Source organism: Oryx dammah, unplaced genomic scaffold (genome assembly GCF_014754425.2).
Source record: "Oryx dammah isolate SB20612 unplaced genomic scaffold, SCBI_Odam_1.1 HiC_scaffold_29, whole genome shotgun sequence".
Taxonomy (NCBI): Eukaryota; Metazoa; Chordata; class Mammalia; order Artiodactyla; family Bovidae; genus Oryx; species Oryx dammah.
Genome location: NW_024070213.1, coordinates 98,666,687 through 98,688,075, shown reverse-complemented (window position 1 = coordinate 98,688,075; position 21,389 = coordinate 98,666,687). Strand labels below are relative to the sequence as shown.

General features: G+C 41.6%; 1 protein-coding gene across 5 annotated transcripts in view; it reads right to left on the bottom strand.

Annotated features, from left to right (window-relative positions):
- KITLG (KIT ligand) overlaps positions 1-19,601 on the bottom strand; it is a 128,262-nt gene extending 108,661 nt beyond the window's left edge. For 4 of the 5 annotated variants that reach the window (XM_040234448.1, XM_040234447.1, XM_040234449.1 and 1 more), the window contains exon 1: positions 19,387-19,599. In XM_040234448.1, the coding sequence (XP_040090382.1) occupies positions 19,387-19,401 (15 nt within the window). In that variant the 5' untranslated portion in view covers positions 19,402-19,599. Of the gene's footprint in view, positions 1-19,386 lie in introns of all 5 variants that reach the window. The other variant, XM_040234446.1, reaches the window with a different exon arrangement.
- Positions 19,602-21,389: the final 1,788 nt, after the last annotated feature.

The following is a 21,389-nucleotide window of genomic DNA, read 5'->3' as shown; positions in this document are numbered from 1 at the left end:
GTGATTCTACAATCAGGCTGCTCTAGATTTAATCTCTACTGTGCCACAGACTTGCCTCATGGCCTTTGGAAAGTTATCTTTCTCTGCTTTAGTTTCCTCACCTATAACATGGACCTAATAATGGGAACTCACTTCACAAGCTTTTTGAGGACTAAAGTCACACGTGCACTTGGTATGGAGTCCCTCACAGCTAGCTCACCCTCCTAAATGTCCACTACTGTGGTTATCAATGCTGTCTTTTCAACCACACCAAGAGCAAGCATCCCCAGTAATGTCATTTCCAGACCTGAAGCCTGGCGGCTCAAGCCACAACCCTGAGCACCAAACTTGATCCTCCCCGTTCCCCTAGTGCCACATTAACTCTGTCAAGTTCCGTTAGTTCCACCAGCCAAATAAGTCTCGAAACACTCACTTCCTTCCATCTCATCTCGGAGCAGTACCAGTTGTGCCCAGCTCCATCACTCCTACCTGGAAGACTCCAAGGACCTTCTAAATAGCCTCCTTTGCTTCCATGCCTGCTACTCATGAGACTGTGGTCTTCAGGCATTGCAAATCACCACCACCTGCTTACAACCTCAGAATGCCTTTCCATTACATTTATGATAAAATGCACATCCCTATCAAGGTCTCCAAGGCCCCATTTAACACAGACTTGTCCTGCTCCATGCTCAGTCTCACCATGCCTCTTCCCTCACCATACTCCAGCTCCACTCGCCTCCTTTCTGGTCCTTAAACACCGGGGATATATTTCTGCCCTAAGCTGTTGTACCACCCTTACAAGCTTTCTCCCTCTTGGGCTGTGAATGAGGCAAATCTTTCTGATCATTCAGAATTCAGTTCAGATATCACCTTCTGGGAAAAACCTTCCCAGGTGACCTGCCTGAAGCAGCTCCAGCACTCTCAGATCACAGTTTTATTTCCACTGAAGCACTTTTCATCAGAAATTTTGAGAAAACTGTCTTGATGGCCCATTTATTCTTATCCCTGTTCCTTCTGACAAGTAGGAAAATGGGGTGAGGATAAGGATACTGCTATTGTTGTTCATCAGTCTTATCTCTAGCTCCTTGAACTCAGAGAGGGCAATGGCACCCTACTCCAGTACTCTTGCCTGGAAAATCCCATGGACAGAGGAGCGTGGTAGGCTGCAATCCATGGGGTCGCTAAGAGTCAAGCACGACTGAGTGACTTCACTTTCACTTTTCACTTTCATGCATTGGAGAAGGAAATGGCAACCCACTCCAGTGTTCTTGCCTGGAGAATCCCAGGGAGGGGGAGCCTGGTGGGCTGCCATCTCTGGGGTCGCACAGAGTCGGACACAACTGAAGCGACTTAGCAGTAGCAGCAGCAGCTCCTTGAACTACTTAAGCACTCCTACCATCTAATTCTCTTTTATATAGTACAGACCTGGTGGGAGCACGCTTTAAATTGTTTGCATAGAGAATAAACTCAGGTATGTGAAATGAGGTACAGGTGAAGCCAGGATAGTGTGTGATTCACTCCTTAGCAGGAGGTGTCCTTATTCACCATGAAACTGACATTACCCACCAGGCAGGCTTGTTACCCCCTGGAGAAGGAAATGGCAACGCACCCCAGTACTCTTGCCTGGGGAATCCCCATGGACAAAGGAGCCTGGCGGGCTACAGTTCATGGGGTGACACAAAGTTGGACACGACTGAAGTGACTTAGCATGCTTGTTACCTGTCTCCTGCTCTTGAGTTTGAGCCCCATAAGGCAGGTACTTTCTCTCGCTGTTTTGTTCAGGGTGAGTAGAGCAGTGCTAAATACAGAGGAGCTTCTCATTAACATGTATACAATAAATCCATAATGAATGAAGGATAAAATGAATCAATGAATGAAGGGTAAATGAAACAGTGTTGCTCATCCATTGGACATAAACCGCTGTCTTCCTTCCGAATCCAGTAACTGCCAAAGACTAATGATGACACATATGAATGTTGCAACATTTTCTTAATTATCCAAAATGCAACATCAGCTAAATGCCTTTCAGTTTGAATTTTAAACCATTTTCTTTGTACCTTTAAATACTTCTCAAGCCCCATGAAAATGGAAAATAAGGATATAAAACCAAGGCTACCCTATAAGCCCCATGAAAAGCAGGAATGATGTGTTTTCTTCACTACTGTAGCTCTAGCCTCTAGCACAGTGCTCTGCTAAATGCTAAATAAACTGTTTTTACTGGCAGATTTGGCCAAAATGTGGTAATAAACCAAAGTACTGACCTGCCTATAAAATCCCAATTCCCTTTCTAAAGGAACTAGATGAGTATCATGTGTAGTAACTTTCTTTTATTGACTCAACAAAGGCATTAAAAAAAAAAAAAAGACCTGGAATGCAGACACTTTCCTATAGTAAGTTCAGTGGAAGTAAGTACAATTATACACTCTTATTTAGAATTCAGTATAAGATGCATCTATAAATTTCTCCCTGTTTCCCCAGGGAGCTGCAATCCATCAAAATTTCTAAAGCAGTCATTCATAAAAAATTATTCATGGTGGCTCTGCACTTGGAAACACATGCAGGGAATATGATTTCACTAGGGAACAGGCACGTTCAGAAGTGATGACATACGTTAAGCTTTTAAATGCTAATCTTATCTTTTCCCAAAGCACTGGTTGACTCTATCTGTCATCCCTACTGAAGCAGCCAAAAAAAAAAGAAACCTCACAGAACTAAATGACTTTTTTTATGTCATCAGACCCATTCCTAGTTTGACTAAAAGTTGCATGCCAGACTACACAGGCGTGGACTCAGATGGCACTGCCCTCACCACCACTCCCCTCCAAAATAGACATTTTCACGCTAATAAGCATGACTACACAGCAAGCTCTTTTACTGCGATTTTTCACCAAGATATCCATAGAGTTGTGCTTAGCATTCTCCATAATATGACTATGTAGGAAGAGACTCCAAAATTACTAGAGAAAGGAAGATGTAAGACAGAAATAAAAAAAGGAAAAGACTTTTTAACAATGTACCAGGGTGTGAGGAGTGGTATCACACACTTTTTATTACTAGCTTTTAAAAGGTTCTTAGTTAACAATCTTCAAAGTAAATGTCAACTATTTTGTGTTCTGAAATTCTTTCTCAGAGATGACCTGAAAGATGATCAATTAAGTTTCCTTGTATAATAAGACAAAAGAAGAACATGGAAAATGTACTTTAAACCCGCAAGCCTTAACTCTAAAAAAAATCCTAGAGGAAAAAAAAAAAAAGAAAGGAATTTCTCCTTGGGTCAGGAAAGAAGATGAGTGAGTATCCATTGCAAGACTGTTCTTTGGGCTTTTTTCAAAGCAGCTGTTTTGCTGAGGAATCAAAAGTGGATGGAGGGATACATATAAACATGTAGAGTGCTTGGAGAGCAAAGAGATTCTCTCACTAGACAGGGAAGAACGGGAATCCAATTCCTCAGGAAATGAAGATCGGGCCGTGTAGCCAACTAAATGAAATTTCAAAGATATGCTTCAGCTGCCGTATGATTCAAGTGCCAAATCTGCATGTCAACTTTATTGTTTAATTTTTGTGTGTCATCTCCCCTTCTCATGTATGGTACTTTTTGGAGCTTTTGTTTGTAAATGGAGACAGGAAGTAGATTTTGCTCCTTATAATGTAGTATAATCCAAAATTTAAAAAGTTTTTACAGGTTTCAGAAATGCTAACTTTTCAGTTCTACACCCCAAACCAAGCAGCTTACCTGATTAGGGAAAAAAAAAAAGTAAAACTAGGGCACGCTATAAGGTTGCATAACTTTAACAACTTCAGAACTTTTGAAAACTTGGCATCAAAATAGTTTTGTCTTTAAGAACTCTGTGTTATAAGTGGTATCATTGCCTTGGGTCACTAAGATGGTGGCTTCTAATCACAGATAAAATTTGAAAATGTCACTTCATCTTAAATCCTTCTCCAACTTTCTTCCTGCACACTTAAATACATCTTTGATCCTGAGTACTGAAACGTCATTTTTGCTAAATTCTTTAACCACATCAATCTTAAATCCATAAATATCACTTAGGTTGAACCATCTAAAGTTCTCATACTGTCTATTGTCTCATATTTCTTTCATCACTTTCTTGATAGAGATTATACACATTAGTGTATAATCCTTTACAATATCCTTCCCTTGTCTGTTGCACTGGCTAACCATTAACCAACACAAACTGTGGAAAGAAAATATGAAAGGAAGCTTCTTGAATGTGGGTAAGCAAGACTCTTGAGAGTCCCTTGGACTGCAAGGAGATCCAACCAGTCCATTCTGAAGGAGATCAGCCCTGGGATTTCTTTGGAGGGAATGATGCTAAAGCTGAAACTCCAGTACTTTGGCCACTTCATGTGAAGAGTTGACTTATTGGAAAAAGACTCTGATGCTGGGAGGGATTGGGGGCAGGAGGAGAAGGGGACGACAGAGGATGAGATGGCTGGATGGCATCACCGACTCGATGGACATGAGTTTGAGTGAACTCCGAGAGTTGGTGATGGACAGGGAGGCCTGGCGTGCTGCGATTCATGGGATCGCAAAGAGTCAGACACGACTGAGTGACTGAACTGAACTGAAGCTGGAAAGAATTTCATTTATTCTATTTACGACAGTCTTATTCATTATCATGTATCAAGAAAAACATCTTACCTAAGCAAAAAGAGAAAATGTCAGCAATACGAACACCAAACAAACCGACTGGTTTTAAGACTAACTAGTTGTAAGATGCTGAGCAACTTATACCCCCTACCTATTCCTATTCTGTAAATGGAAGGAATCACATGACCAGACTCGTAAGTGGAGAAACTAGTGCACATAAAAGTATGTGACACACTTAGGTCAGGACCCGGTACACCAAATGAGAATCAGAATCGGCATTTTCTTCACCCTTATCAGCAGCAGTATCATCTACTAAAATCCTTTCTGGCTCTTGCTGCTACTGCTGCTAAGTCGCTTCAGTCATGCCCGACTCTGTGCGACCCCATAGACGGCAGCCCACTAGGCTCCTCTATCCCTGGAATTCTCCAGGCAAGAGCACTGGAGTGGGTTGCCATTTCCTTCTCTTCTGGCTCTTAGACCCTATAAATCTTGAATTAGCCAGCACCATCTCAACCTGCTATTCAACCTAGTGTGTTATTTCCTTAAAGATGGCCAGTAACTTGACCCACCCAACTCCTTTTTTAATCCACAGTTTCTACCTTCTTCTACAACCCCAAGTGGTCCACTTCTCTCTCCAAACAGAAGTGTGTTTGAACAACATATGTTTGTGCCAAGTGGTACTGCATGCACGGTTATACGCATTTCCTAGGTATGACATCAATGCATGATTGAGGTTCCTCCTACCTTCCAAATTGCCCTCCATGGTACCACCCCATGAGTCAACCGAGGTCAGCAGGCATTAAACTGATAAGCAGTCTGACCCATGCTTAGAATGCTATAGTCAAAGATTCAGTAAAAGAAACAACTGATGTGATTCATTCACTCATAGTTTGGTTCCAAGAACGTTAATAAGATTTTGGTGTTGTACCACTAGCCAAGGATATCAACATGAACCACTTTAGGCAGGTAGACAGGCAAATAAGAAAATTTTGTTATATTGTTTTATATATACATATATATTTAATGCTATAGAAGCATAGGGTAAGATCACTAAATACAGGGGGAGTGGAGGCAGGGAAGAAGGGCAACAGACTTCAGGGAGGGCTTCTAAGAGGAACCATTTCAGGTAGATCAATTGGAGGATAAGGAGGGGCTATTCGGGCTTTCAAGACCAAGTGCAGCGTGGAGTATTTCCCTGTTTCACTGCACGTTGGTTAGGTAACACTGGCACGAAATCTACCACTAAGGGAGCAGTGGAGATAAGCAACAGCCAAATCGCAGAGAATCCTGTACAGTGTGTTGAGGGTTTGGACTTTATCCTGCAGGTAATAGAAAGTCAGAGGAGGATTTTAACCAGGGCAGCCACATGATCAGACTTCTTTAATAATCTGGACTGTGTACATTACAGAGAATCTTTAACATTACAGAATTCACTCTTCATTTTGTTGAGTTACAAAATCGATGCCATCAGAGGGACAAACCCTATATCAACACCATAGAGTTGACTTTAGGACGCAGATTCTCGTGCAGTCAGTCAAGTGCTTGTTTTGACTCGGCTGCATTCCCCTCATGTGCCAGGACACAATTTTCAAGGAAAGATGCAAAAAGCCCCTTTATAATCTAACTCTCCTCTTAACCAACTTATAACACACATATCAATGATTCAGACCCATTCTCCTTTGGGCCTTAAAAGAATGGACATACCTTTTTTTTTTCCCCCCTTTTTCAACATTTAAAAGAGATCTTTTCACTTTTGAGTTTCACTTGAGTTTTGACTCAAGTTGTTATGTTAAAGCCTACTGTGAATTGAGCCCAAAGTTATTTCACGCTTCTTTGGATTGATAACTTAATTGTTGAAGGCATGAGAGTCAAAGATTCAATCAAGAAACCTCTAGAAACAGTCTTCAGATTATGCAATGTCAGGAAACAGGAGCCGTTTTCTGTCTTCCGCAAGTCAGCACTCCATCAAAAGGAACATAACAGTTTAATGTTCTGTCCAAGAAGGGAATGCCTGTTTACCTGAAATAATGGACTGATAAAAGTAACTTGCGTCTGGTCTTGATTGATACAACACTTACTTGAAGATTAACCTTGACAATCAAGCCCTTAAACTCTAAAACACCATCACCCACAAGAAAATAAAACCTGAATTTATAATGCAAATGTCCCCAAACTGTTGATCCTACACCCATGCAAATTCAATGCATGCAGACAAAACCAAAAAAAAAAAAAAAAAGCAACCAACTGAACGCAAAAATGAATTTTGCTTGAAATCTGCTAGCATTTACCTAGGTTTCCTGGTTATCTGGTATGGAACAGTCCTCCTCACGCATTGGCTCCTTTAATCCTCAAAACCATCTGATGAGTTAAACATTACTATAAATGTCATCTTACAAATGAGGAAGTCAGAATGTTAAAAGAATTAAGCGACTCAAAGTCATTCCAATTTGAAGAGATGACTCCATATCTATGCCTCTCCAAAACTATTAATACATACTATATGAAGCAGTGTGAGGCTCATTTTGGGAGACATTAATAAACTCAAAATTTTCATTATTTAGAAAGCTGGACTTACTCATTACTCAGGGCTTAGAATAATAGCATGACTGTAGGCCTCTGAATGAAACAACACAGTGTGAGGAGCACTGGTCTATTAATTATCTCTGTCTCACACAACTGGTGATGCAGTCAAGACAAGCATCAGCATCCTTGGTTTCAAAGCAGGAGGCTGACCCACATCCAGACCCCTACTAGTCTCGGTTCACGGCTACACAAGCCCATTTCCCATAATCTCTCTTTGCTTTTCTGCTTTTCAGTGACAACAGGTTTAAATAATTGTAGCTATTACACGAGTGGAGCAAGAGACAGACGGATCCATACGGATCTGTTGGCTGGAGTCTTCCAGTCCCTAAAGATTAGAGATACCACTCATTGAACATCAGTCTGGGTCAGCCAATTTCCATACATTATCTCATGTAATCTTTGTATTCTTCCAACTATATTTTATTACCCTTACTACCCCATTATACAGATAGGAACACTGAGGCCCAGAGAAAGAAAGTGGGTCTTGGTGAATAACAAGATTAAGGACTTAAGCCTCATTCTAACTCCAAAGTCCATGCTCCTTTGAGTGTCTGAGGAGGCCAATGAATCAAACACTTACATAGTCACAATTTAGTGCTTAATAGTATAGAAGGAAAACATGTGTTCAGTCTGAAACGCACTTTTTTATAATAGTACAATTCTGTGAGTGACAATCACAAAGCAGATATACAACACTATTTTTAGGTTAAAAAGCTGCGAAGTATTATTCCACGTTACAAGAGAGGAAATTCAGTTTAAGAGAAGGCTAAGCCAAGTTAACTAATTTGCCTAAGATCCCTTTGAAAGCTAGAATAAAGAGCTAGAGGTAAAACCTAGGTGCTTTTGACACAAAAGCCACGCTCTTTCCTTTCTCCCTCAACAAGTGGCTATATTTCTGTTGATGCAGAAAATGACTCCTCCTCCCAGAGAGGGAAAGGAGATCACTCACCAATTCAGGGGAAGGACTCACGGTCTGTACCCCCAATTCCAGGTAGAGCACAGGGCTGAGGAATGCAGGCTCTGGTTCCAGACCGCCTGGTTCCTAGGCCAGCTCCGCCACGTATTAGCACTGTGATCTTGGGCACACGACAGAAAGAAGTAACTTTGCTCTAGGTAAACTATCTTGTGATTATAAGTATACACGTTTAGCTCTTTTTCAGTTTTTTGGTTAGAGTAGGGAATGAAAACAATTATTTAGGACTAAAGTGAATTCCAGGCCTGAAGTATTTGGATAAATTGCTTCAACTTTCTCTTTCATTCTGACAATGGAGATTGTGCAGTGAAAGTCACTTTAAAACATAAGGCTTCATTGCTATTGATAAGCTTGGCTGTGGTGGTGGTTTAGTCACTAAGTCATGTCCAGTTCTTTGCTACTCCATGGACTGTAGCCCGCCAGGCTCCTCTGTCAATGAATTCTTCAGGCAAGAATACTGGAGTGGGTTGCCATTCCCTTCTCCAGGGGATCTTCCTGACCCAGGGATCGAACATACACTTCCTGCATTGGCAGGCAGATTCTTCACTGAGCCACCAGGGAAGCCATCTGTTCAGTATAAACGTAAGTTTACCATTTGTTTAATGCTAATGATTACTGTGAATATCTACTTAGGATTCCCTAGGTGCTGACACTGGACTAAGGACTTTTTATGGATTATTTCACATAATTTTCACAACCACCTTTGAGAAATGTCCTGCTCTCCCTTTTGGCAGATGGGGGAACCAAGGCTCAGAGGATCAGCCAACGAAAGCAGGCCATCTAACTGCTGTCTGTTTAGTTCTGTTTAGCTCATCACACCTCTGTTCTGCTGTTTCTTTCACCTATGTTCAAATGATTCCAGGATCTTTTAAAGAACACTTTCATTTCCACTAAACTGGTAAGTTACAAAGTGATGCTGCCACCAAGGATGGTCCAACAGTCATTTGTTGCAAAAAAATCACAACATCAATGCAGAAAATGAATTTTTACTATTCATGCAGTTGGACTGATAGGGAATTACAAAGCAAAGGTCACAACTTTAACAGCTGGTAGCTTTAGCAAAAAGACATTATTCAGTAGTTTTCCAAAAATGATCACAGTCACTGAAAATTGTCTTCAGAAACAGCATGAAAAGACAGTCAGAGCAAATTGATTAAGGTAATCCTTGAAACAGCTTTCTTCTCCAAAGAAGTTATTTTGCAACAATTTTCAAATATTTAACAACCTTCCCCTCTGCCAACAAAAGTACCATTCTCCTTGACAGACACCAAGAACTTGGCAGTGATTCTTAATTCCATAAAATAAAATGGCATTTCTCCAGCTAACAAGGGGCCTCCCTCACAACGGGTCAGCGGAGGCAAGCATCTGATGGCTAGGGAGACTGAGGACCACGCTGGGCTCCCAGACTGTGGGAGTGTTACTGCTCTTCACTGCCATTTACACTCCTGGGTGGTCCTGGGAGCTGAGTCAGAAGCAATGCTTCACTCACCCCAGGAGCTCTGCTTTGCCTGCTCAGCCTTCCCCTTATAAGATTAAAAAACCATCATCTTCACACACACATTTTTTTTTAAGTCTCAAGCCTTACAGATTATATGTATATTTAAACATAGGTGCATTCCATTGACGTGGTTCAGTGGAATCTAGTTTGTAGAATTAAACAGGCTTGGCTTCAAATCCAAACTCTTCTACTTATGTGCATTTTGCCCCACTTATAATCTTGGGCAAGTGTTCTTAATCTCTCTGAACTTTAATTTCCTTATTTGTTGAAAACATGATATCAATAATGATATCTGCTTCATAAGATTTTTTTTTTTTTTGGCTAGAATCAAATGAGAAATTCCTGTGCAGTTTGTGGCCTGGTGCCTCAGGTATGGTGAGTAATCAATGGGTATTAACTTATTAGCTAGTCTTTTTATTTCCTTATTCTTCCTTTTGTTAAGCAGCTTGTCTTTTGGCCCATTTTGTACGCCTGTTACTGTCGTAGCAAAGGGAAAAATGAGGCAGAGGATATAAAATTGGAAGGAAATTCTGTTTAATCTGCTAAGAGTGCTAAAGAAGGTAGATTGTGTATAAAGAAGGCAGTTAAGGTATAAAGCTCTTTTTTTTTTTTTTTTAACTTTTCTGTTGGAGTAATAGTTGATTAACAATGTTGTATTAGTTTCAGGTGTACAAAGTGATTCAGTTATACAAACACGTGTATCTATTCTTTTTCAGTTCTTTTCCCATTTAGGTTGTTACATAATGTTAAGTAAGTAGAGTTCCCTGTGCTACACAGGAGGTCCTTGTTGGTTATCCATTTAAAAACTAACAGTGTGTACATTATCAATCCCAAATTCCCCAACTATCCCAAGCTCTATTATTTTAATTCACTTATTCCTGCAAGCCCTATACCCAAAGTCAGGAAATGGAAATAATGCATGTGGATTTGTGGAAAGGTTCAGTGATTCACTCTTCTTGCTAAGAAGGGACTGGTTATTTACTAGGAGCAAGCCCCTGTGCCCTTACACAGCCTATCTCACTTAATCACAACATCAATACTACCCACAGGTAGTTATTTCTGCACCCATTTTAGAGACTGGGAAAGTAAAGCTCAGAGAGAAAAATACTTACTGAAGAGCACACTGCTAGTAAGTGGCAGGACCACTACTGTGTTTGCTTCAGTCCAGTGTTTTTCGTATTCTCACATGCCTGCCAGTTTTGCTTAGTAAATAGTGCATATTCACTGAAAATTAATGCTGTAAATGGGGACCAAAGTAGCCTTTCCAATCATTAACCAGACATTTCTGTGTATGACATAGCCAGGACAGTAGTTAAAATTTGCCTACTGTTGAAAAAAAAAAAGAAAGAAAAAGGCTTCTAAAACAGGTTATTAGCCCTTAACAACCTGATATCAGGCATTTATTCATTCCACAACATTCAATTTATTCTCACTGAGCCTCTAGTGTGAACCACTCCACGAAATTTTTGTTGCCAAATTCTATTACAGGCAGCTGTTTTTAATATCTGACTGCATTTGTTTTTGACTCAATGTTCTTATGAGCAGAATGTGTATCTTTGAGGTTCTGAATAAGCTGCACTAATGGACTGCGGTACTGCCAACTGAATCTCGGGGTGTAGATCATGACCAGAAAACCCTTTGAGTTAACAAGGAAAAGACTTTATCTTGGTTTCCTCATCTGTGAAATGGGACTTAAGAAGAAAAGGTCTTTGAATTCATTCATCTTGGAACTGTTTTCTACTAAGTGCTATTTTGGCATAATCTTATTATCAGGGTGATCTGATTTTACAAAATAATCATGAAAGCTATTTAAAATGGCTACACATTTAAATGTCAAATGCTTGACACAAACTGTAATAAATATCATTCCTTCAAGCCAAATCATTTATGTGTGACATTTATACAGAAATGCAAACAATAAATGGTCAAATCAACTTGGGGGTTAGAAGTCTATGGAATTGTTTAAGAATATAAAAGATCCGAGTTTCAAATGGGGGACTATTTTTTATAGTTCACTATTTCCTAGTACTGTTCAGACATAGAGTACCATTATGGCTACAGTACATTATAAACACATGTGTCCTAAAGTTTTAAAATACTTTCCTGGGCAGGGGTTAAGAATTAGAAAAAACAATATTGTTACAATTTGTTGCATAACAATGGAAGGATTATATAAATCCTACTTTGTACTTCTATGCTTTTCTACATAGAATTAATTTCATCCAGTATTAAAAACATTATGCTAATAACTTCTTTTGGATTTTTCATGAATGTTTTCTGACTTCTTTACTATTCCAGCATTTTAGCACCCACTTTGGACCATCTGGAGGCAGAAAGCACAGAGCCAGTTCCTGTAGTGTGATAATATATCTAACAAGCAGTAGAATGACCTGAGTTCATTCTCTGCCTAACAGAACACATCAGAGCTCTCTGGGTAGGGCTGGCTGAAGGTAGCAGCTTTCTAAAATTGCCAGAGGTCCAAGCTAAAGCAATCACAGAGGTTTCAGTCAATCATCAAAAATGGAAATCCCTAATGCAATGACTATTTCAGAAGTGTTAAACTGTAGGTTTACACAGAACCGTAAATACTGATGTGCAACTGCTAGGGTTTCTTTTGCAATCCTTGGCTTTTCTGGATCACATTAGAAACCATCTTATATGAAACATCTCTACCCTTCCTCCCTCCTCCCTTCTAAAGTTCTGCAGTGAAGTCAATTTTAACAGCCATCTATAAGTCCCACTCCAATATTCTTGCCTAGAGGATGCCATAGACAGAGGAGAATGGCAAGCAACAGTTCATGGGATCGCAAGAGTTGGACACGACTTAGTGCTATCTTTCTTTTCTTTCTTATAAGGACAACACATTCCAGGAGAGGGGCAAGGCCTTTGTAACACAACCTACTTTCTCTGCTACACTATTCTTGGAAATCAAGAGATGCGTATTTTCATAAGGCATCTAGGAAGGCTTCAGAAAGGGACCCCAAGTAAACAGACGAAAACTCAGCAAAACAGTCTGTGACAATAGATTACTACTATTAAGCTGTAATTTTTAGAGGCAACTTAGTTTACTACCACTCAAACACTGGCATTTAGAAGAAACAGGCCAATTACCAGATGTAATTCAGTCCTGGACTTTTGGTAAAGACACTTAAAAGGAAAGGTCCTTGGCTTCAGAGATTTCATGTCAAGGTGACAAAGAGGCAAAAGTGCTAAGCACCCACAGGGCTTTTACACAAAAGATGAACTTCTGCTCCTGAAAGGGCAACAGAGTATGTGTATGTAAGACAAACAACGGCTCCCTCCAGGTTACGCTCTTTCTTTCCCGGTCTCCAGTGGTGGCATAGTGTACAGTCAGGGTACATTAGACAGCGGGGACACCCTTTCTGCAAAGGTGAAGGAGGCTGGGGCTTGCTTTTGCAAATGAGCAGTGACGGAGCTTTGCTCTTGCTCTCGTCTTGTACGCCCTTTTGCATGGTCACCCTGGAGAGCAAAGGCATTATTTGCAAGGCAACTGTCAGATTTCTGAGCTGCTGTCTATGTGCCAGGAACACAGAAAAGGCACCCTAACTGCCCCCCTTAGAGACTACATTCTAATCAGCTGCACTCCAAGCCCCAAGGCAACAGCTTACACCTGCAAAGTCAAGTGCTGAATTCTTACATCCAGATAACCGAAAGCCACCGCTGCCGTTCAAGTATCTGGATCACTGCCTCAATTTTGAACATGGTTTTAGTAGGAAGCTCGCTAGATTTTGCTGATGATGAGAGCAAATGGTACATTGCTGTCACTGTCACAGCTCTATTTTCTGTAGAATTAGTAGTCTTTTGCCTGGAAGAGGGGGGGTCCAGTTGATCTTTGAATAGTCTCATGTCAGTCATGAGCAAAGTGGCTTCTGGCTGCCAAGGAAATCCAGCTGCTGGCTACCAGGCTAGTCCCAGGTTCCAGTTCTGTCAGTCGGCAAGAGAAGCTAAGGAAAAGTGGTGAGTAAGAGGTGTTCCAGAGTGGTCCTAGACCTGCAAAAACCCAGGACATGGAGAGACTCAGATGGCAATGAGCCATCCTCAGGAACAGTCTCTCCCGGAGGCAGAAGAGCTGCTCCCTCCTTTCTCAGCCTCTGTGTCTCCAGCTGCAGACCCCTCCTCTTCACTCTCTTCTCAGGATTAACTCTAGGGCACGACACGACTAAGACTAAGATTAAGACCAAGACTCAGTGACTTGCCCAAGACTTGTCTGAGACTCGCCCAAGACTACAGAGGCTCAGTGACTGGCCCTGGAGCCTGAGCCAAGTGGAGGACCCACACCTCTGATACCCTCCACGAAAGCTCTTTCTATACATTTCTACTCCAGGCACACAGATATTAGAGATCGCAGGGGCAGAAATGACAAGCTAATATGGGGAGGCAGGCATACATTAGTTATGTAAGAGGACCTCTCTGGCTGTCTGACTTTGCCTTAAGATTCTTCTTCACTTAAGAGAATTTAAAGATTGGAAGAGAGAAAGATCCCCTTTAGTGAGGCATACTGCTAAAATAGGAAGTGTAAACACCATTCTTTATAGAAAAAGTATCAAGTAGTAGCTGAAATGGCTAAAAGTAGAACAGTTTAAAGTGAAATCTCCTTCATTTTGCCCCACTGGATTTATTTTCCATATGTCTAAGTTGTATGGTTATACTCCATAACCACATAATAGACAATGGTTATAATTTCTACTCACACCAAAGCAATGACTACACGAACCTCAGAACCAATGGAAGCTTAAACGCCAACTGGTTCAAATATCTATTTTACTAGAACCTTAGAGAATTTTAAAAGTGTAAGACACTGAGAAATCACCTAGTCCTACTTTTTCATTTTACAGTAGAGGAAACTGAGGTCCAGAGAGATTCAAATACCTTCCCAAAGTCATATAACATAGTATCGGTGCTAAAAAAGAACTCCACCCCCTAATAACCAAGTCAATGCAGCAACCTAGAAAAATAGGAAAATGTAGTCAAAAGACAAAGAGAGTTATATAAAGGACAGTCTTCCTGTCCTTCCTGACACACATTGTGATTTTAGAAAAAGGTCCCTGAGGCCTAATTATAAGAAAATCACCTTTCCCCCATCACCTCCATTTTTCTGGACAGAAGGAAATAGGTAGAGATAGGTAATGACAGTTCTCTCCCACCCCCAGTAAACAGTTTTAGCATGCCCATAATTAAGTGAAAAGGCAAAAGCATCTCACTGTATCTATAAATCAGTAAGGCTACAGTCAATGGTTTCTTTGAGGCAAAGTCCAAACAAAATAATCCTGAAAGCAACATATATTAGAAAAGCATCCTGGTGTTTCTTCAATTTGTTTTCTAAATTGTTCCAACTACACAGGTGACTAACACTGAAAAGACAGTCTTCTGCAGCTGCTCATGATTCATGTACTAGAAAACAAAGACAAAAGATCATTCCTGACAGATTTATATCCAAGTGCCTTACCCTAATTTACAAAAGGGAACGTTAAGGTAATCAAGGAAAAAAAAAAAAAACTCCCAAAATTGCGTAATGGGAAAAAAAAAATGTCACTGCATGTTGCCTGGTAAAGACAATAAAGAACCTTGCAGACGTGAATCCTTGTCCTCACTCAGAAGAGCAAGTTCAAGAACATCAAGGACAAGAAGCTGACCCAGTCCCTTCTAAAAAGAAATAACATAAATCCTCAGATTTCAGATTAGAGGGGCTCAGAAAGCGAGAATGCAGAAATATGAAAGTGAATCAGAGATAGTGATATTTCCTTTTACTATTTTCACTCTCTCATTTTCACTTTTAAAGAAAAAAATTTAAAGAATTTAGCATCTCCCATGCCATGGATAGCCTTTCTTTTCACACATTCTTGATTTGATGAGTACAAACACATATCAGCCTATAAAGTTGAATCCACAGATCCAGATTATGAAAACTTGGTCTCTATGCTTTGATGGTTAAGCATCATTTACCTGCAAAAGCTAGTTTTATCTCTGGCTTTTAAGAGAGCCGAGAGGCAACTTTCTTCTAGGGATAATAAATTTAGGCTGTAACCACAGCAAGCCACTGTGCTGGGATACATAAAATCTCATTTAATCCTTACAAATCTTTATAACTATTTGATAATCATTGTACAGATTACAAAATAGAAATCCCAAGACATTAAACCACGTGCCTAAAGTCATTTTTCTCACCAGTGGTAAGAGAGGAATTAGAATCAGTTCTGAAGAGCTAAAGTTTAAGATCTCTTCAGTATTTTTAGGTGCTCCCTGGACGTGGATGGGGAAGGGCTCATGAAGTGGGGCTTGCCAGACCACGCAAGAACCTCTCATATTCAGACTAGCTACTTGGGGAAGAATTTATTCTTTTTAACATTATTGATGGTGATGGAAAGATTTCAACCACCTATCATTATAGAATAAATGTGACTCACAATTTGCTCTCTCCAAATCAGCAGTTAGATATAAATAAAATTTGGCAATTTTAATTGGTTTGGCTCAGCCCTTCAGATTTCCATATGGTTATTTTCCTTGTTTTATGTTAAACGTAATCGATTTAGCACTTGTGTTTCAAAGTTTTGGCAGAATGTATCAATTAAAAGCTACATAAATTAGGATTGTTCAAAGCACACATTCCAAATGGAGTGATTTCTAAGGACAAGATTAAAAAATGCTCTTTTCATAAATGTTAAATTTTTCTATAAACTTGCATCATCACCCAGAAGACAAACTTCACACAGACAAAAAAAAAAGGAGAGAGGGTTATCTTCTTTGGAAAAACAAAAGCTAATAATCATTCTATTTGCTTCTGAGAACTAATGCGTGCCTAAAGTGGTCTTCTCTACACCATTTGCCAGATGAAATTTTCCTATCTTCATATTTCTAAACCCGACAGCAGTTGTGAAAACTCTCACAAACCATCTCAAAACTAAAATGTAAGTACGACATCAATAAACATGGCATCAGCCCTGTTAAACTAATAGCATTTTTCTAATTGGTCTTGCAAATTAAGATGTCCAATTGTTATTATATGCTGAATATAGATGTTCTAAGCCAGAGACACAATTCTCTTCAGAAACCGTAAAACCACACAATAAGGATAAAATACATTCAGAAATCTGAAAAATGCAAACCACTTTCATTTCTGTAGACATGTGATTAAAACTTAACCGTTCAAATTGCTCCTCACGACTCCTGCCGTGTAATTATTGCCCATCTGCTGGTCCATCAAATGTGCTAAATAAATGAAAGAATCATTTTTTCACACCCCAAGTGGTTGTTGGTGGAATTTCCACATTTATTTAGCTTGACTATAAGGCTAGAATGTGTCTTATAGCCTGGTGTCCCTGTGATTCTTGGAGAGCTGCATAATTCAAGTATATTAATTTCTCATTTTATATCTTGGGTAATGGAAGGGTACACAACTGTATGCTTTATTACAGAACTTGAAATTGATTCCATCTTTATAAATGACTATTTCAACTACTGAATATTAATAGCTATTCCATCCTTTCGAGTATAACATTAGATTCACTGGAACAATTGATCTCATCTCTTAATGCCAGATTACCTTATGCTACTTTCCCTTCATACAGAGTTGCACTAGAAAATTTCTTTGTAACTTTTGGATTAGAAAATCTAACAATATGAATGAGGACCTATGCACCCTCCCCCATTTCCACTGATTACTTCATTGATTTCATGTTATTTCCAGGGTCTCCTTCTTCAGTGGCAAGAATGTGGAATTGCTAGAAGTATCCTTAAAGGAAACCTTGAAGGTCATTAGATCCCAGGCAATGAATGCCTTCATTCACCAAGGGCACTGCCCTCCTTTGCCTCCAGCCCTTCAGCATCAGCAAGTTCCCCCAAAGGACTTGCACTTTTACTCAGCCTGAGCAGGTCACATTTCTAAAATACTTGCCTGTCTCCAACGTCCCTGGTCAGCAGTACTGATTCACTGCCACCAAGGAGTTTCAGGCTAGTTCGACCTCTTTCTAGTTTTCAATGGAATTATTCCATGTAATCCGATTTACACAGCCATTTAATCAAAGTGAGAAAGGAGATTACAGAGCTCACCGTTTGTTTTGCAAAGCAAGCAAGGGTGCAAGGATCATCAATCCTACCGAATCTAAGTTGACTTGATAGTACCGTCCCATACCGCCCCCCACCCCCACCTTTGGATTGTTGGTCATTAACCTGATCTGTCTCCAGAGATCTTGTTTAAATAGGAAGGTTTAGGCTCTTTTCCTGAACCGGAAGGTAGCGGGGTTCTCCACCCAGATCTCACTACTGCCATTCATGTGAGCAGATGCTACTGTAACAAAGAATTGGTTCCCCGCCCATGCTTATTAATTTCACACAGCAGAAAGCATGTATAAGTCAAGCAATTACTTTAAAACTTCTGTTGCCAGTCTTCCATATTTGCATTTCAACAGCCCGCTGCGGTGATCTCAGGTGCTCTGCCTATAAACTAACCTGCTTGCAAGAAAGAAACCTGCGCTGCGCTCCTTTCCTCCTCCTTGGGCAGCTGCCCTAGAGACTACACAAACCTTTCTGCCAGGCCAAGTCCCAGACCCCTGCTCTTTTCCACACAGTGTAATGGGCTCGGGTCTTTCTACTTGCTTCTGAATGCGTTGGTACCCTTCCCAGATCTAGACGTTTATTGAAAATGTGACACTTAGTGTGTCATTAAATAAAGCATTTTCAAGATTCTAAACTAAAGACGTATACAATCTTTTCACCCGCCACTTCCACCCCCTCAACACGTGTCAAGAATTGCAATCTCCAACAGAACCTCTGGGGGGTGAGACGGCAGCCTTACCTAACCCGCAGCAGATAACAGAAAAATTCCTAATGGGAGAAGTAAGAAGAGGTGAGAGCTGGCGAAAAGAACTGTGGATGGGAGTGCCACGCCGGCCCTTTATCAAGGACAAGCCAGAGATATCTGCTGCAAGGAAAGAAAAGGAAAAAAAACAACAACAACTAATTGTACCCCTAGACGGTGCTCTACCCTCTGCGCTTCTTGTGCATAATGCAAATTTTGCAGCACCGGGAATTACCTTCATAACTACCACCAGAGGTGCCCATTAAAACACGCACGCGCGCACACTTATACAACTTTTTGTCTTCTGTAATGGAAGAAAGTGGGTGCAATGTGGAGGTATTACCCTATCTAGAGCTCGCCTAGAGCCGCAAACCTGGCAGACGCCGCGGGAGCCAAGTTTCCCCCGGCTGGTGGGGCAGGTTCTCCGCCCAGCTGAGCGCGGCGAACGAGGACCTCGGGGTTGACTCGGACCAGAGTCCGCACGAGCCCGGCACCCACACCGGAGCCACACAAAAATCTGAGTACGCGAGTGACCGAGCGTGGCGCATGGGGAACTGTTGTGTAATCTTCCCGAAATCCACGGGAAAATGTCTCCCGTGCAAGGACGTGCTTTTCTGGAATAACTTCAACTCTCCGGCCAAAGAACAGATCCTTCTGTCTTACCAGAATTGCGGCTCCCGACTGACAGTTCCCAACTTACGGGCTACGGCTCCAAACTTGACACTCGCTCATCCCTCCCACTCCTCTCCAGGCTCACCCAAGCCGGGCGGCTGGGGCTCGCGCGCCTCTCCTGCCTCCCCCACACCCTCCAGGCTCGTCGGGCATGCACAGCCCCGCACGCCGGGGCAGTTGGGGCCGGGAGGCGCCGGCCTCCGGGCACGGTTTTTCTTGGAGAGCTGGCGAGCTCCCCGGCGCGCCCTACTTACTTGTGTCTTCTTCATAAGGAAAGGCAGCGCTGTGATCCAGCCCAAGCAGCGGTGTGGCAACTCCGTTTAGCTGTTCTGGAGCTCCAGCATACTGCATGGGCAGCGGCTGCGGATAGTCCACGCATTGAGCCCGAGCGCAACGCCCGCTCCACTGCCAGTGCTTGGCGCGGCGATCCCTGTCCCGGCGCGAGGCGGTGAGCGAAGCCCGGGCCGGCGCGCCGCCAGCACTTTTATACGGCTCCCGCCCGCCTACTCCGGACACGCCTCCTTCCCTTCCGGAGCCCCGGGGAAGCAAGCCTGGTCTGCGGCAGGGGGCAGGGGGGCAGGGGGGCAGACCCTGGAGAGCGGCTGGAGCGCTAGAAGTTGGACAGATCAAGCGAAGCGCGTTCCAGCGCTGGGGGGCTGGTGCGCGCAAGGCTGGGAGACCACTGGGGCGCGGGGGCGCCTAGGACGAAGGTGAACACGCTGCAGCCGCCACTCGCGCTGCGCCCCGGGCGCGGAGAGTCTCTGATCTGCCTCTTAGCCGGGCACGGCCGGGGACTCACGAGAAACCTTGAGCTTGGGCGAGGGCTGGTAGTTTCTTCTCTACTGCAGAGGCGGGGCTGGAGGGGTCACTCGGGGCCTAGCACCTCGTCCTGCTTTAGGGAAATATATGTTTAAAGCTTAATTAGGATCTATATAGTTAGGCCATTGTCCCACTCCAATTTTTTTAAACAATTACTTTAGTGAATGGATATTTAAGCATTGAAATGATTGTTGACTCAGAGTTGAATGTTGCTAAGGGAGATGCTGTTTCCAGAGCGACTTACGGCTGCTGCTTTAGAAATTAAGATGGAAAGAGAAGCGGTAGGTAACAGGCAGGCCACAGAACCAGGCACTTTTGAAACCTGTACTTTCTGTTGTTGGAGAAGGTTTTGGAGTCAGATAATGCAACAACAATAATAGCTAAAACCATTGTGCGATGCACTTAATTACATGCCAGGCGCTGTGCCTGTAAAGCGTTAGTACTTTACAGCGATTATCTCACTTAGATCCTCTCCACAAATCTATTATATAGGTCTTGTCATTTTTATTTCCATTTTATAGTTGATGAAACAGTCTTAGGTCAACTTTCCCAAATCACAGATAGTAAATGGCAGAATTTAACTTGAATCCAGAGTCCTGGCTATACAGCTTTTAAAAATATTTAAAACAATTATTGACTCTTTAAAGCCCCATTATATTTGTTCTTATTTCAGACTACTAAAAAGCATTTTACTAATTCTTTGAAGAAAGTATGTACTAGAGATTAATGTCAATAATCTATAAGAAAAATATTATGTAAATTTAGGAATTAGGTAATTTAATGAGTAGGATTCCAAATTAATTCAGTGAGCCTTTTTAAAGAAATGAATATGCCAAACTTATAATCATGAAAAACAAGAAACTAGGTAAAATTTGAAGCTCATAGTATTAGTTTTCCATCACTGCTGTGACAAATAACAAAAACTTATTCACGTTAAACAACACATATTTATTATCTTACAGTGTGGAGGTCAAAAGTCCAAAATGGATCTCCCAGGACTAAATGTTGACAGGGCTATGTTCCTTATAGAAGCTGTAGAGGAGAATTCCTTTTCTTGCTTGTCCAGGGTTCTAGAAGTAATCCAGAATTTTTGGCTCACAATATTTTCCTCTTCAAAATCAGTTACGGTGAGTTGAGTCTTCATATCGCCACTCTGTCCTTCCCTTCTGCCTCCTTCTTCCACTTTGAAGGGCCTTGTGTATATTAGGCTCACCTGAATAATCCAGGGTATGCTCCCTAAGTCATCTGATTAGCATCATTAATTCTGTCTGCAATCTTAATTCCCCTTTGCCATTTAGCATAGCATATTCACAGGTTCCAGAGATTAGAACATTGATATCTTGGTAGGGGTTGAGGGGGCAGCAGGTACAGGCATTATTCTATCTGCCACACTCAAAGGAGCTTCCCTGGTGGCTCATCGGTTAAAAAAAAAAATCTG